Source organism: Arvicola amphibius, chromosome 12, assembly GCF_903992535.2.
Source record: "Arvicola amphibius chromosome 12, mArvAmp1.2, whole genome shotgun sequence".
In the NCBI taxonomy this organism is placed as follows: Eukaryota; Metazoa; Chordata; class Mammalia; order Rodentia; family Cricetidae; genus Arvicola; species Arvicola amphibius.
Window position 1 is genome coordinate 56,142,428 of NC_052058.2, and position 17,295 is coordinate 56,159,722.

Below are 17,295 nucleotides of genomic sequence, written 5' to 3' on the forward strand. Positions count from 1 at the left end.
TATTATGTTCCCTTCACTAGATTTAATATCAGAGGAACAGCAGTAGGTGATAGAATAATGAGGTAATTCAGAGTGCTCCTTCATTTCTTCTTTATGGTGGGTTTACCAGGTCCTCTCTTTTCACAGCTAACCACCTTACCTATTAACAGTGAATAACCTTTGACCTTACTGAACTCCTAAGTGCTAAGCATTGTCAACAGGTTGCTTTTCACAGACTGTATTGACCTGCATGTACTGCATGGGGGTAGAATGAAAAGATGTCCTGTGTGCAGATGTGACTGCATTCCCTCCGCGTGGCAACACGTAACTGTTGTCTAATGGGGTCCTTCAAATACCGCTTTGAAGTTGGTTGAAGAATGCAACTTATGTTTTCTTTAAAACTTGATTGGCATAATAATTAGAAATTTTTGTTATTCATATGTACTTTTTCTTCAAGTCTAATTATGTGCTGTTTTAAGATTCTGATTTTTCAATGCCATCTTCTTATAAGTAGCTAAATAATTTAAGAATATCACAGACCAAGTTGATATAGAACCCATAAACACATCTCTAATTGAAAAGCTGGCAGCGGCACACATTTTTTAGTAGAATGTTGAAGTGAGCCCCATATTCTATCGGTCATCTACCCATGCCTGGCTTACTGTAAAAAGTAGCCAAACTAAGAAGTGGCGTGTTTTTCTGACCATATCAGTTTCTAAAACAAAGTAGTACATAAAATATTTAGTAACAATCCGAATGTAAAAATAGGTGGTTTCCTATACGGAATACAGAAATAGTAAGGTAAGCCGAAAATTAACATAAATCTGTAGTAATTCCTCATTAAGACTATCCCCAGTAAATTTGAGTTCAGTTTTTGCTTTTTAAAGCAAGCTTTATACTATTATTATATGTATAGTTGAGGGCGCATACGGCCTGCACTGTGAGTGTGGCAGCTGAGAATGACTTTGTGGAGTCCCTTTTTTCGCCTCCACCTTTATGAGGGTCCAGGAGATCCAGTGCAGGTCACCAGCCAAGCCATGTCACAGGGCCTCATTTTTGTTTTTATGCTGGTGTTTGGAGGCTGTTTTGACATTAAAGCATATTTGAAATCAATAATTTTGCAAATGATTCTACTACTGACTGTCACTTTTTAATTTAATGACACCAAAATGGAATTATTTCAGGGCTTTTTGGTGTTTTTAACTTACTAAACTTTATACCTGTACCCAAAGCTGGTTTCTGCTTTTAAAATGAAGATTACAACTAAAAAGTAACATATTGCTTTACTTGAGTCTTACAGAGGCTAAAACTATAAAGTAGACAATGTAAAAACCAGTGACTGATGCTGAAACAGAAGATGTCGCCCTGTAGTGAATAAAATTAGACTCATTCTCCACTCAGGCTTTATGTAGAGATTCCTTAAGTATATTTCTAATTATACAACAGTGTTTTCCTGAGGTCACATGCACACAGCTGCTCTGTTACCCCTTCTATAAATTTCTGCTGAAGTAAATAAGAAAAATAAAACTATCACAGATAAGACAGGTCTCACAAGGGACTGTTATATTTTATGAATATGCCTTACTGTATTGCAAATGCTACATACCATATTATGTCTTTGAACAATAAATAAAATGGTACTTGTCCTCCTCTCTTTTTCTCCTGTGATCTCATCCTATCTCTTAGTCTGTTGAATAGTCCCCACTCCCTCTCTCTCCAGTCTCCTTCATTAGATGTACTTTCTTATAAGAGATGGATTGGCCAGAGTGGAGTAGACACAATCCCACAACCTGGTAGTCTCCAGCATTTAGGAGCTTTTTTTTTTAAAAAAAAAAAAAAGAAGAAGAAAAAAAGAAAGAAACAAAATAAAACAATCTTTTCTCATTTTTCATAACAATCCCAGTTCCCTCTCCCTCCCTTCCTTCCACTTCCCCCTACCAAATTCCCTATCCACTCCTCAGAGAGGGTAAGGCTTCCTATGGGGAGTCAACAAAGTCTGGCACATCACTTTGAAGCAGGACAAAGGCCCTCCCCCCTATATCTCGGCTGAGCAAGTTTTTCTTCCAAAAAGAAAGAGTTCCAAAAAGCCAGTTCCAGCACTAGGGATAAATCCTGGTCCCACTGCTAGTTGCCCCACAGACTGCCCCAGCCATATAACTGTCACCCACATTCAGAGGGCCTAGTGTTCCCCCACTGTCAGTCCAGAGTCAGGAATCAGTGAGTATTTTAGCTCAGGTCAACTGTTTCTGTGAGTCTCCCCGTCATGGTCTTGACCTCTTTGCTCATATTATTGCTCCTCCCTCTCTTTGATTGGACTCTGGGAGTTAGGCTCAGTGCTTAGCTGTGGATCTCTGCATCATCTTCCACCAGTTGCTGGATGAAGGTTCTGTGATGACAGTTAAGATCACCAATCTTATTTCAGGGGAAGGCCAGTTTAAGTACCCTCTCCACTATTGCTTAGGGTCTTAGCTGGGGTCATCCTTGTGGATTCCTAGTACCAGGTTTCTTGCTAGTCCCATAATGGCTCCCTCAATCAAGAAATACCTTTCCTTACTGTCCCTCTCTGTCCTTTCCCCATCTTGGCCATCCAGTTCCTTCATGTTCTCCTCCTGCTTCCTTTCTCTCTCCCCCCACTCCCAATTTTCTCAGGAGATCTTGTCTATTTCCCCTTCCCAGGGGATCCATGTATATCTCCCTTAGGGTTCTCCTTGTTACCTGGCTTCTCTGGGGTGGTGGTGTATAGGCTGGTTATCCTTTGCTTTATGTCTGCTGCCCACTTATGAGTGAGTACATACTGCATTTCTCTTTCTGAGTCTGGGTTACCTCACTTAGGATGGGTTTTTCTAGCTCCACTCATTTGCCTGCAAATTTCAAGATGTCATTAACTTCTGAGTAATACACCATTGTGTAAATGTACCACATTTTCTTTATCCATTCTTCAGTTGAGGGGCATCTAGGTTGTTTCCAGGTTCTGGCTATTACAAATAATGCTGCTATGAACATAGTTAAATGATAGCACTCTTGAACATAAACCCAAAGGATGCTCAATCATACTATAAGGACATTTGCTCAACTATATTCATAGCAGCTTTATTTGTAATAGCCAGAACCTGGATAGAACCTAGATGTTCCTCCATGAAGAATTAGAAAAGAAAATGTGGTACATTTACACAATGGGGTGACATCCAATAATAGAATCATTTGCAAAATTATTGATTTCAAATATGCTTTAATGTCAAAACAGCCTCCAAACACCAGCATAAAAACAAAAATGAGGCCCTGTGACGTGGCTTGGCTGGTGACCTGCACTGGATCTCCTGGACCCTCATAAAGGTGGAGGCGAAAAAAGGGACTCCACAAAGTCATTCTCAGCTGCCACACTCACAGTGCAGGCCGTATGCACCCTCAACTATACATATAATAATAGTAATAAAGCTTGCTTTAAAAAGCAAAAACTGAACTCAAATTTACTGGGGATAGTCTTAATGAGGAATTACTACAGATTTATGTTAATTTTCGGCTTACCTTACTATTTCTGTATTCCGTATAGGAAACCACCTATTTTTACATTCGGATTGTTACTAAATATTTTATGTACTACTTTGTTTTAGAAACTGATATGGTCAGAAAAACACGCCACTTCTTAGTTTGGCTACTTTTTACAGTAAGCCAGGCATGGGTAGATGACCGATAGAATATGGGGCTCACTTCAACATTCTACTAAAAAATGTGTGCCGCTGCCAGCTTTTCAATTAGAGATGTGTTTATGGGTTCTATATCAACTTGGTCTGTGATATTCTTAAATTATTTAGCTACTTCTTAAGACCCCAGAGAAACTAGGTAAAAAGGAGAACCATTTAGGAGAGTTGATCATTTTGGTGGTGGGCACCCTGTGAGCATAGCTCAAGCAAATATCTTCTTGCCTCTGCCTCCAGAATAGCTGAGACTGCAGGCACGCACTACCATTGTCCCGAACCTTCAGTTTGTCTTAAAATCAGCTTCTAAGTTCCACACATAAATGCTCAGATGATAGTTATAGTTGTGGCAAATATATAAATTTCAGTGAAAGGTGAGTATAATACAGTTATCTTTGCATTTATTCAAAGTTTTGAAAACGTCTTTTAGTGGCTGGGGAGATGGCTCAGTGGGTGAAGGGCTTGCTTTCTTTGCAAGCATGGGGACCTGAGTTTAGATTCCCAGCATGCACACAAAAGTTAGACATAGTGCACGTGACTGTAACTATAGCATCTGGGTGGGTAGAAACAAGTGAACCCCAGGGTTGCGCATCCAGCAGGTCTATCTGAAACAGGAGCTCCAATTTCAGTGAGAGACCCTGTCTGGAATAATATAAGGTGCACATGGTTGAAGGAGACACTGGAGAGGATAGGCACATCTGTACACACACAAACTCACACAGTAACATTTTGTAATTTTTTACAAAGAAATTTTACAAATCTTTTTTATAAGAATTTTAATTTTTGTAACAAATGTGTTCTTTTACATTTTTATACTGATCATGTATTGCTGATTTTTCGAAATGCAGCTGATTTGTATCCTAATTGTATTTCCAGCCACATTACTTTTCTAGTATTTCTATTAATTAGCCTATACGTTATTTTTACTTTTTATTTAGAAATTATATGGTCTACAAATGCAAATTTTCTTTCTCCTACATTTTTTCCCTTACTCTGCCAGCTAATAATGGTATGAGGTATCACACCTTACCCCTAACTGTGGGAAGAATGACCCACTGGTGTGTTTAAGTGGGTAGTTAGGGTTCCTGTGAGTAGCTTATACAAGGGTCCAAATGTTTCCTTTCTGTCTTACTGTGGTAATAGTTTCTGTCATGAATGGGGCTTGGCTTGATCAGATACATCGTCACTCAGCTGGGTTACCTTGTGTTTGTTTTTGTTTTTGTCAATCTATTTAATGTTTCTCCCAAATAGAATAATAACTGCTATTATTCATTAGTGATTTGGAAGTTCTGAATTAATTAATTTTACATATGCTACCTTAGTCCTTCAGTAAGCAAGCTCATCAAATACTCAGCCGCTAAACTCTCACAGCTGTAGAGCAATTCTGTTAATGCTTTTCATTTTCCTGAATAGTGTAGAGTATAGCAATTTTTATAGAAAACAAAATATTTTTAAACAGTAATGTGTAATTGTAACATCATTATTAAAATTCTAACAATTTGCTGTTTCCAACCCTTTTCTATGAATATATAAATTTGTTTCTGTCTGACCGTTTAAATTAATGCCTAGCCTGTATCAGTTACAGTTTTTAGTAAGGAAATATATATTTGTATTTTCAGTTTTTCTACAAGACTTTTTGGTAATTTGAGACAGGGTTTCTCTGTGTAGTCCTGGCTGTCCTGGAACTCTCTATGTAGACCATACTATCCTTGAACTCACAGAGATACTTCTGCCTTTGCCTCCCAAGTGCTGGGATTAAAGGTATGCACCAGGACCCAGCTTCCCCAAGACTTTTTTAATATGTAAAGTTGCTAAGTCAAGCTTTATATGTATTTTAAATTTAATATATATTGTTTAATTTTTTTCAAAAATCCTATGTTCTGGAACTATAGTATGCTGCCGGTAGGAGTATGAATCTGTGCAATCATGTTTTCGAACTGGGACTGTTTACTGTAGGTGAGCCTGGTGCCCATCCTACAGTGCGGTGCACTCCTAGGATACAGCCGGCATGCACATGTGTTCACCAAAAGATGTGCCATATGGTGATGGTGGCCCAGTTTCAGTCATCAGAAACTAAACAACACAATAAATAAGTTATACTTATGCAAAGGCATACTTTCCAGGAAAGATAAGTGAACTTCAGTCAGTACATCAGCCTGAGTGATTGTTACAGTATCAGGCTAAGAAAGCTGGGATGTGCTGGGGAGACGGCCACACAGGCATGAGGATCTGAGTTTGAGCCGGTAGAACCCATGCAAAGCCAGGCGTAGTAGATATGTCGGTAATCCCGGTGCTCCTTCCTTGAGGTGGGAAGTGGAGACAGGAGAATTCCCGTACTAATAAAATCAATCTTAAAAAGAGTCCTTTGTTCTTGAGTAGCTGCTGCTACCATCAGCCCCTTTGGAGAGAGGATGGAATCTGTCTCTTTACCTGGAAGTTTCTCCTTTAGTGTGGAGCCATATAAAAGAGTTGCTACTTGAAGGTTTTCATTTTCTCTCTTACTAATATTTATTTTCCTCTTGACTGGTCTGCTTTTGGACATCTTTAAACCATGTCAGAGTATTAGTTTACCACTGCTCCCATGTTCTTATTTTCCTTGGGGTTCTCTTTATGGCCTTTGTGAAGAGAAATACTTAAAAATTGAACAGGGCATTGGGTTTTTGTTTCTTCTGAGACAGCGTCTCAAGTAGCCCAGGCTTCAAAATCCACTTTGGAGTCAGAGCTGGTCTTGGTTCCTGATCCCCTTTTACCCCTTAAAGGTGTGACTCCAGGCCTAGGCCACCAAACAAGGTGAACAGGATGTTTTGTTTGAAAAAAAAATTGCACATGAATTTTGTCTGTTTGATTTTATAAAATAGTACTTTAGAAACTACTGTGTCGCATGCTATTTTCTTTTTCAACCAGTACCAATTTCCTAAGTGATCACTGAACTAAAATATCTTGTAGTAACTCAACTGCTGTGATGAACTCTGCCTTTTTATGCTTTTGATTGGGGGTGCTTTATTAAAATAATGTGTTTGAAATATAGACTGTATTTTGACGTTTTTCATTATTATTCAGAAGTTACCTGTGAATGTTTATTTTTGTTTTGTTTGAATTTGTAATACACAGACGCTCCGCTGTTGCCCGCATCCAGGAGTTCTTCAGGAGGAGAAAAGAAAGGAAAGAGATGGAAGAACTGGATACTTTGAACATCAGGAGGCCACTAGTAAAGATGGTTTATAAGGGCCATCGCAACTCCCGGACAATGGTACCTGACGCTCATGGCATTCTTTGATGTGGTGCAGTTGCCTGGGGGTTTTTGTTGTTGTTTTATTTTGTTTTTTATTTTTTTGTTTTGAGACAGGGTTTCTCTGTGTAGCCTTGGCTGTCCTGGAACACACACTATAGACCAGGCTGGCCTCAAACTCACAGAGATCCACCTGCCTCTGCCTCCAGGGTGCTACCACCACCTAGCCTCATGGTTTTTCCCCCCTGTGGAGATTTTGTTACTCCTTTATTCAAATGTGGTTCTTTTAGTCTTGTCATATATTGCAAAAAACTCTACCTTACTAAAGAATTATATGTGCGTTAGAAAAAGTTATTTTAGCTTAGAACAAGTAGATATTGCTTTTTTATAAAAATTTATTTATTTATTGCTTATGCTTGCTGTCCTCAGAAATTTACTGTTAGATTTTTTAAAGTTCATTTTACCACATTTTGTTGTTTTGGAATGAGAAAATAAATCTATATACAGAATCCAGGTTAAGTATAAAATACAGATACATTAATTACAACACCTTTTAAAGTAACAGCTAAAAATTGACTTTGATCACTCCTTGCTTTAATTCTTCATCTTTGAAATCGACAGGATAGACCAGGAGATCTGCAATCAGTTGTAGTGTCTAAAACCCACAAATTTGCATGCCCGGTGCAAGGAAACAATATAGCTATTACTCTAAACCATTCATAGCTAGAAAGTGTTCTGTATGCCTGTAGTGTTACCACAAAGTACTTGCAGATCATGTTTTTATCTTCTTGAGGTTCTAGGTAAAAGTGAACTGAATTGAGGAAATAATTAGCTCTCTCTGTATATGTCATCAGTAGTAACAACTTCATCATTCTTAATTGGATACTCATTATTAATAGAAGTAACAATTTGTATTTTATGCACTTTTAATTGAAATTCTAATTTCAATTAGAACTTTAGATGAAAGTAATTAAAAGGTGGCTGAGGCCATACCTCAATGGTCGCGTACTTGCCTAGTGTGCACATGACCCCGAGTTCATGGCTTAGTACAGAAAGAACTGAAAACCCAAGGTGGGCAAGTGCATAGCAGCAGCCCCGTGTGACGACAGGCCTCTCCTTCCCTGCTGTCCCGCGGCTGGCAGTGCAGGGGAAGTTGTTTTAAAGACGCTGTCTGAAGTGTAAAGGTCTTTTTACAGTCCTTTCTTGTATGTTTATTAAAATAGTGTAGCTATTTAGTATACCATATTCCTTTGTCTGCTTGCTTGACTAAGGATATGTTTATCTTCTTAATTAAGTAGGCTAACAGTTAATGAAAAAATACAATTCCTGTTTCCTATGAAATGTTTTTATTGTCTTATAGAGCTAAAATGAGATGGTTTTTAGAAAGCTCATCTATATGTATATACTTTTTTCCATTATACTGTTTTAAATCCAGAAATCTCGTTTACTTGTTTAGCATGTATGAGGTACCTGTTGTGTGTCAAATACTGTCTCATAGCAAAACCTGCTCTTGGTGGGAGGCTTCCCATGTGTGGCCACTATGTTATACCCCCAATGAAGTGCTATCATGATTTTAAGATTCTTAGGGAGAATAAAACTTCAGCATATTCATTTACAACATAGGAATGGAATCTGTCTTTCTTTGATAACTCTGACTTAGATGTCCTCGTGCTTCTTAAAATCCCTCAGATAAAAGAAGCCAATTTCTGGGGTGCTAACTTCGTAATGAGTGGTTCCGATTGTGGCCATATCTTCATCTGGGATCGCCACACTGCTGAGCACTTGATGCTTCTGGAAGCGGATAATCATGTGGTCAACTGTCTGCAGCCTCACCCATTTGACCCAAGTAAGAGCTTTCATAGAGCAAGTGTAGAGACTACTGGTGCCGTTCATCAGTGGAGTCAATGTTAACAAAAGTCTGAATTGCCCTACTAAGCATTACTAGAGAGAGTTACAGCTCTACGTGGGTTTAAAACAAAGAACCTGCTTTTATGTATGGGAGAGGGGCTCAGAGAACCCTATTCCTAGCTGAGAAGATAGGGCAATTAATGCTGCAGGTAGAGGAAGAGCCATTTTCCCTCAGGGATGTGGCTCCTGGTAAGTTGCCCATGCTGGAGGATAGCCCAAACTCATGTGCATTCTGGCAGCACTGACTGGATTTGTGGTTTTAAAAATGAGTACATAGAGTTAGGAAGGACACATGGGTGACAGTCTAGGGAGAGCTGGAGAGAAGGGGAGGGGCTTTGATCAGAACATTTTGTATGCATGTGTGAAATTCTCAAAGGACAAATGTTTTTAAAGGTTCCCAGCCTCAAAAAGAAAGAAAAGAATGTGCTTTTGACAGATATTCTAAAGAAAAAAGTTTATTCTTCTAATATTTAAGATTTTTAGAGTCTTGCATGACTGAATTTCTCATCATTTATTCAAAACAAGCCTCCAAATCTTTTTAAGACTTCACATGTCTGAATTAATTTATTACCATAAAATAGAATTGGCTTGCTCTTGCCTTCTTTTTAAAGTGGCCACATATTTCACAAGGAAACAATGAATATGACAAATTTGAGTGACTTCAAGGTCTTAAAATTTCCTTGTACAGTTAGTTACTTTTTAGGGAATGTTCCAAATGATAATTAACAGTTAATTATGTGGTAAAAGACTGGAGAGATGGCTCAGCAGTTAAAAACATTACTACCCTTGAAGAGCACCCAAGTTTGGTTCCCAGTACCTACATCAAGTAACTCACAGGGAAGCTGATGCCCTCTTCTGGCCTTTGCATGCACCTGCACTCTTGTGTATATGTACACACACACACACACACACACACACAATTTAAAACAAATCTTTGGCCAGGTGTGGCAGCACACACCTTTATTTCCAGCACTCAGGAGACAGAATCAGGTAGATCTCTGTGATTTCCAGGCAAGCGTGGAGTTCCAGGTCAGCCAGGGCTATGTAGAGAGACCCTGTCTCAAAATACAAATAAACAAACAAAATACTTCAAAAATATGTATAATAGTTTTCATTCAAGCCAAATTTTGTTAATTTTGCACCTATGCTTAATATTTATATCTTGAATTTATGATAAAGGTATAAATTTTCTTTCTAGTTCTAGCCTCATCTGGCATAGACTATGATATAAAGATCTGGTCGCCACTAGAAGAGTCAAGGATTTTTAATCGAAAACTTGCTGATGAAGTAAGACTTTTACCATATTTCTATTTTAATTTTTATCTATAATGCTATCTTAAGAGAAAACTAGTTTGTTATTAGCTGCTAACATAAAACAAAGTCATTCAGTTAAGGAAGTTAAAATTTTAATCTCAGCATTCATGATGTGTAGGCAGTGGATGTCAAAATTCAAGGTCAGCCTGGTGGTCTTTATAGCAAGTTCTAGGCCAGCCACAGCTATAAAATGAGACCATGTATTAGGAAAAGAGGGGGAACAAGAAGAGGCCAAATCTTTAAAGAGAAAGGAGGTCAAATCTTTTGAAAAAGAAAAATGAGACAGGTGGCAGTGGCACATGCCTTTAATCCCAGCACTTGAAAGGCAGAGGTAGGTGGATCTCTGTGAGTTTGAGGCCAGCCTGGACTTTAAGAGCTAGCTCCAGGACAGGCTCCAAAATTAGAGAAACCCTGTTTTGAGAAAAAAAAAGAAAGAAAGAAATATGAAATTAAAATATATCTATAATACTAAATGTAAAAACTAGATTGTTATCTTACTAATTATAATATTGACTTTAATAACAGATTAGGAATATATTTTAAAGAAAAATAAGTTTGATTGTCATACCTATTATGTATAATAACAGAAAGCATTAAAAGGGTGTATACTGCTGGGCAGTGGTACACGCCTTTGATCTCCTGAGGGAGAGGCAGGTGGATCTCTGTGGGTTCAAGGCCAGCCTGGTCTATAGAGTGAGTTCCAGGACAGCTAGGGCTGATACACAGAGAAACCCTGTCTCGAGAAAAGAAGAAGAAGAAAAAGTTTGTCTTTTAAGAGTGTTTTGTTTGCAAACAAATTGATTATGTAGCCTATAATTCACCTTCTACCACCCAGGAAGCCTAAGAGTTCTTTCTGATCAAACTGAATCACACGTCAAGACTCTGTCCTAATAAGCAACAAAATGAAGTGTGTGTGGGGGGGAATAACCTTACTATATGTGACCCTCTACAATTCATAATTGTAGACATTTCACTTTTTCTAATTGTGAGTTTTGCAGAGGGAATTATGACTGCCCCTCTCAACCCCACCCCCACCAGTGTCAAAAGGTGGAGCAACAAATGATCAGATAATTTTTCTTTATTATGTTTTAAGATTCCCTTAGTTCCTTGGTTTTACTCATTTTCATTAACAGTTTCTAACTAGCATACAGAATGATGGGTCTCAGTGAGAGAGGGGTGTGTGTGTGTGTGAAGTTCTGCATATGAAAACACAAGGTATTTTACCTGTACTGTCTGCTCCCCTCTCTTGCCTCTGCCGCTCTCTTCCCTCTAGACCCTTCCTCCCTGCTCCTGCTTCACTTCTGTTTTCAGGCCATGCGATTTTATTCTTCATAGCAGAGAGAAACATACTATATTCATCTTTCTGAGTCTTGTCTATTCCACTGAGCACGGTAATCTCTTTTCTACCCATTTTTCTACAGAGGACATAGTCGAACCCTTCTTTCTGCTGACTTAACCCTAGATACATTTTCTTTATCCGTGGATGTCTAGGCTGGTTCTGGTTTGGATTTATGAGTGCTGCAGTGGTACACATGTGTGCACGAGGATCTCTATGGTGTGCTGCCTTATCCTTTGCGTATAAACACAGGGCTGATATGGTAAATTGTATAGCAGTCCTATCTGTATGTAGTCTTTTGGAGAAAGCATCGCACTGATTCTGATAGGAGCTATACCAGTTTATATTGCCTCCAGCAATACACCCTGGCTCTTTTATCACACTTCCTCCCCAGCATTCGTTGTCATTTGTTTTCCTGTGGTGAGATGATATCTCAGTGTAGAGTTTTTTGTTTTTGTTTTGTTTTGTTTTTCGAGACAGGGTTTCTCTATGAAGCTCTGGACCCTGCCCTGGAACTAGCTCTTGTAGACCAGGCTGGCGTCAAACTCACAGAGCTCCACCTGCCTCTGCCTTCAGAATGCTGGGATTAAAGGTGTGCATCACCACTGCTTGACCTAATTTTTTTTAATTATTGTTTTGATTGGAGAATCTCACTTTACAGCCTTAACTGCCCTCGAACTGGCTATGTGGACCAGGCTGACCTCAAACTTGCAGAGATCCTCCTGCTGTAGTGCATTGCCCTGCTGGCTGAGGGTGTTGAACATTTTCTTTCTGTTTATTGGTCACTTGTATTTCATTTGAAATACTTCCTGTCCAAGTATTTTCTTCACTGGTTGGATGACTTGGCTTTTAATATTTAATTTTCTGCTCTCTGTCAGATGCACAGTTTACACAGATTCCACTCTCATTCTGTAGGCTTGTCTTTTCACTGTGTTAATGTGAAGAAGCCTTTTAATTTGATGAAATCCTATGTATCCAGTCTTGGAATAATCTTTTAAGCTATTAGAGTCATTTTTATTAAGTCCCTCTCTGTGTTTATATCTTGAAGTGTTCTCCTCTAACACTAAAAGTTTCAAATCCTACATTAATGATCCATTTTGAATTGAATTTTGGACAGAATTAGAGATGTGGTTGTAATCTCATTCTACTTGGGGATTTTCAGTTTTCCCACCACATTTGACTAACAGGCTCTCTCTCTCCAGTTTAAGTTGTTTTACATACTGTGAAAGTCTTCATCTTCCTGAGTAGGATCGTTCATGGGTATCTGGTGTGTTTATGGATTTTGATGCTGTTGTGAACGGGGCTGTTCTCATTTCTTTCTCAGCACATGTGTTATAGGGAACTAGGAAAGCTACTGGTTCTGTATGTTGGGTTTTGTAGTTTGCTGCTTTGCACGGGGCAGGGGCCAGGAGCGTGCAGAAAGGACTAAATATGACCAAAGTACAAGACATGCTTCAACTAACTAAAGTCATCATGAAACCCATCATTTTTTACAATAAATATAAATAAATTTTTAAAGTCATGCTAATCCCTGATCTTCCTTTAAGTTCAAGTTAAAGTAATTGTTTGACATTGAATAGCTTTAAGGTGGAAATATAGACATTATACATAAAAAGAATGAAAGATATTCCTCCTAAGACTTGGTGATTTTGAAAACTGTTTCATAATCTTGAAGGCAAGGATGCTGTTACTGTGCGAACTCTGACATAGTTGACTCACCTGCTGTAGGTTATAACTCGGAATGAACTCATGCTGGAAGAGACTAGAAACACCATTACCGTCCCAGCCTCTTTCATGTTGAGAATGTTGGCGTCGCTGAATCATATCCGAGCGGGTAAGAGCTTCTACTCTATCACTAACATCATTGTTGCACTGAAAACAGTCAGCCCTACTTTACAGAAGTTTCTGTGACTTTCTTAAGATCCAAAAATGAAAGCAACAACTTCAGAACCAGGATATTTTTCTGTGAACCCTTGACCTTAGCCCAGTGAATTATTTCCTTATAAACTAAGCTTATTGGAAAATGGTAAAATGAAAACAGAGTCACTTGAGAGCTTTATTAGCTGATCTTCTGATAATACAAAATTGTACCATAAACCTCCAGACACACTGTACTGCTGGGTGGTGATCTAAACACAAATAGAGGGAGGAGGAACAGTTGTCCAAAGTCACCTGAGGCTACACAGTAAGTTCAAGGCTAGCCTGAAAGATATGAGATCCTGCCTCAGCTAACAAAAAAACAAAAATACAAAGTTATGCTAAATATACTTTAATAGAGATTTATTCAAAATCAATAATGCCCCAAATAAAAACAAATATAACGTGGTAAGAAAGAAAAATATATTGCTGTATTTTTAATAACTTTTTAAAGATTTATTTATCTTTATTGTATGTGTATGGGTTTTACCTGCATGTGCATTTTTTGTACCGTGTGTGTGCAGTGCCAGAAGAGGGTGCTGGATCCTCTGGACCTGCAGTTACAGACTGTGGTCTTGGCCTGAGTGCTGCTGTGTGGGTGCTGGGAACTGAGTCCAGGTCAGCTCTTGACTACTGAGCCATCTCAGCAACCCACCAATACTTTAGATGATAAACTGTGGTTCAGTGACACAAACCCAAAAGCTACATATGTTATAACTGATATCCAAGAGTCAATTGCATAATCTGCATTCATAACAGTAGAATTATTATCAAGTGTGTACTATGACAACATTTTTATCAGGCAGGAATGTTTATCACATCTCACTGATTTCATAAATGCATTCATGTTGGGTATTATGTATCATTTGTAGAGTACCTGTTCTGTATATCAAATATTAACTATTTTTTGAGACAGTATCTCTCTGTAGCCCTAATTGCCCTGCAGTTTGCTATGTAGACCAGGCTGGCCCCAAATTCACAGATATACACCTGCCTCTGCCTCCTGAGTACTGATATTAAAGGCATACACCACCAAAGCCAGCAGATACTAACCCCCTTTTGTTTTTAATTAAAGATATTATTTTAGATTTATTTTACCTTATAGTATGAGTATTTTGCCTGCATGTACATGTTCTCCATATGCATGCCTGGTGCCTGGGGAGCTCAGAAGGAGGTGCTGGAGAGCCTAGAACTAGAGTTACAGGTGGCTGTGAGCCACTATGTGGTGCTGGCAACTAAACCTGGGTCTTCTGCAAAAGCAGCCAGCGCTCTTAACCTTAGCCACCTCTCTGGTCCCTCAGACATTTACCCTAACCTGCCCAGGCCATCCACCTGATGAATGTTAAAGCCTGAATTTGAAACTACCTTCCTCCTGACTTAGGATTTCATGGACAGCCATGTATTCATGTCAGTACTCTGACATGCAAGTCCTAGATGATAGATACACCAAACATCGTTTCTCCTCAGTTTTTGTAACCCTGTCCCCTTCCGTCTGGTGTTTGGTGTCCTTCTATTGTGGGCTATTTACTTAATCTGACCTTAACATTTTCCACATTACTTGGAGAACTGTGTCTGTCATTAATGTCCTAAATGCTATTCTTACTGTGCTAAGGATGCCTTCTTCTTCTGCCATTGCCTTCTTCCTACACCATGATGTGATACAGCTTATCTTCATAAAATTTACATTCATTTCTCTATGGTAGAGCTCTTTGATGTGGTGCTGTTTGTGAAGCTCTAGGTTCAATCCCCAGCATGGCAGAAACAAAACAAGGATATTAAATACCTTCATTGAACATCCTATCATAAGCCCTGAGGATAGAAAGTAAACAGAACTCTTGCTACCCCAAAGCTTAAAAAAGTCTAGTCTGGGAAGACAGGTTCTTAAGTAGTATAACTGGGGTCATCATTGAGAGGCTCACAAAGGACTTTCCAGAATATTTGGAGGAAGGAGCTCATGAAGAAGTTGGAACAGTTTCACAAAAAGGATTATAATTGTACTGCACAGACCCATGATTACTAATGAATTGTGCAAAATATCACAAGCAAAGGAATAGCAAGTGAAAATGACATAAGGCCAAGAGAGCATGCTGAGATGACTCACCAAGTGTATAACTGTGTGCGTGTGTGCACTTGAATATTGGACCCGATAATGCTCTGCCTTGAGGGAAGAGACTGCATTTATTTTAGTCATCATTGTGATCTAGGGTTAGCACAGTTTCTAGAACACAGAAGATGCTGAATTTTAAGAAATCTTATAAACAGAATTACACAGACCTCCCACAAGCTACGTGTCCCAGGACAGCTGTGAATGCAGCCCAATGGAAAAATCATAAACTTACTGAAAACAGTATATGAGATTTTGGGGGGGGTCAAGGAGATTTTGTTTTGTTTTTGCAACTTGATTGCTCTGCTGGAGCATGAACTTTGTGGATGATATCCTATCACAGTGCCAGAGGGTTGGACACACCTGTGTGGTCTCCACTCTCTTCTCTCCCACACCATTCTTTCCCGGTTCCCTTGACAGCACCTGACTCCATTATTAAAACTTAGCCTCCAAGGAACCGTGTTGGAAAATCACTGCAAGAAAATGTAATATATCAAGATCTTGTATGTTTTAGAATTACATGATATTGTATATATGATTTATACCTTCATTCTTCATTTACCTTTTAAGACAAAATTAAAAACTTATATTGGGGCTGGAGAGATGGCTCAATTAAGAGCACATACTGCTCAACCAGAGGGCTCACATCAGGCAGCTCACAATTGACTGTATAGCTCCAGTGGTATCCAATGCCTCTGGCCTCCATAGGTATCTGCACTCATGTACACATAGCCATGTGTGTGTGCGTGCACACACATGCAGACAGACGCACAACTTAAAAACCTTTATGTAGACAGGTTTTAAAGGTGTATGCCTTTAGTTCTAGCCTTGGAGAGGCACGGCAGGCAGGTGGATCTCTGAGTTAGAGGCCAAACTGGTCTATATAGCTAGTTCCAAGAGAGCCAAGGCTGCTTAGTGAGACATAAGACCCTGTCTCAAAACAAACAAACAAACAAACAAAAACCCCTCTCATCTGTATATTTTTACTTATTTTTTTAAAATGGTAAACATTTTTCATGGTTTTAAACAAAGACTCTGGTGGTTATTTATAACAGATACTAAAAAGATTTTGAGCTTGTGTGATTCTCACGTCTGTGTTTTCCAGACCGTTTGGAGGGTGACAGATCTGAAGGTTCGGGTCAGGAGAATGAAAATGAAGACGAAGAATAAAGGACTCTGTGCAAGCACTTAGATGTTCTGAAATTTGTATACGACATTTATTATATTTTTTTCTTTACAGAACTTTAGTGCAATTTAAGGCTATGGTTTTTTGGAGTTCTTCCCCATTTTTTGGGATAACCAAACATTGGTTTGGAATGAGTGTGTGCATGAGTTGGGAGAGTGTGTAAAACAAAACAAGCAAAATGTTTTTGAAACTTTTGCGGTGTATGGAGTGCTAGAAAATGCAAAGTGCAGTGCTTCCCTACCCTCAGATGTGGGAGCTCGGGTCAGTGTGGGAACGCCATTTTCATCGTTGTGAAAACGTTGGTTCAAATAAATTTCTACACTTGCCATTTGCATGTTTGTTGCTTTCTAATTAAAGAAGTTGGTTGTTTTAAGATCCTAAATTTGACTTTTTATTTAATTCTTTGCTACTCTGACTTATATTTTCCAGTCATTTACTTAACAAAAGAGGACTTGTTCTGTTCTCTGCATTTAGAAGCCCTTTCCCTCTTGACCTCTGTGTGTGTGACCAGATCTTCCCATTTCTCTTCGCAAGGCACTTCACCTTGCACTACTGTCTCACGATTTGTGGTACCTCATCTGAATCGTCACTGAGCCTTAGGGATGGCTCACACTAACACAAACTGAA

At 38.9% G+C, this 17,295-nt stretch overlaps 1 protein-coding gene across 1 annotated transcript in view; it reads left to right on the forward strand.

Annotated features, from left to right (window-relative positions):
• The window catches only part of Dcaf6 (DDB1 and CUL4 associated factor 6), a 110,622-nt gene extending 93,620 nt beyond the window's left edge, over positions 1-17,002 (forward strand). Inside the window, 5 exon segments of the mRNA XM_038348772.1 lie at positions 6,786-6,924; positions 8,593-8,749; positions 10,010-10,098; positions 13,190-13,295; positions 16,588-17,002. Coding sequence (XP_038204700.1) covers positions 6,786-6,924; positions 8,593-8,749; positions 10,010-10,098; positions 13,190-13,295; positions 16,588-16,652 — 556 coding nt within the window. The 3' untranslated portion in view covers positions 16,653-17,002.
• Positions 17,003-17,295: the final 293 nt, after the last annotated feature.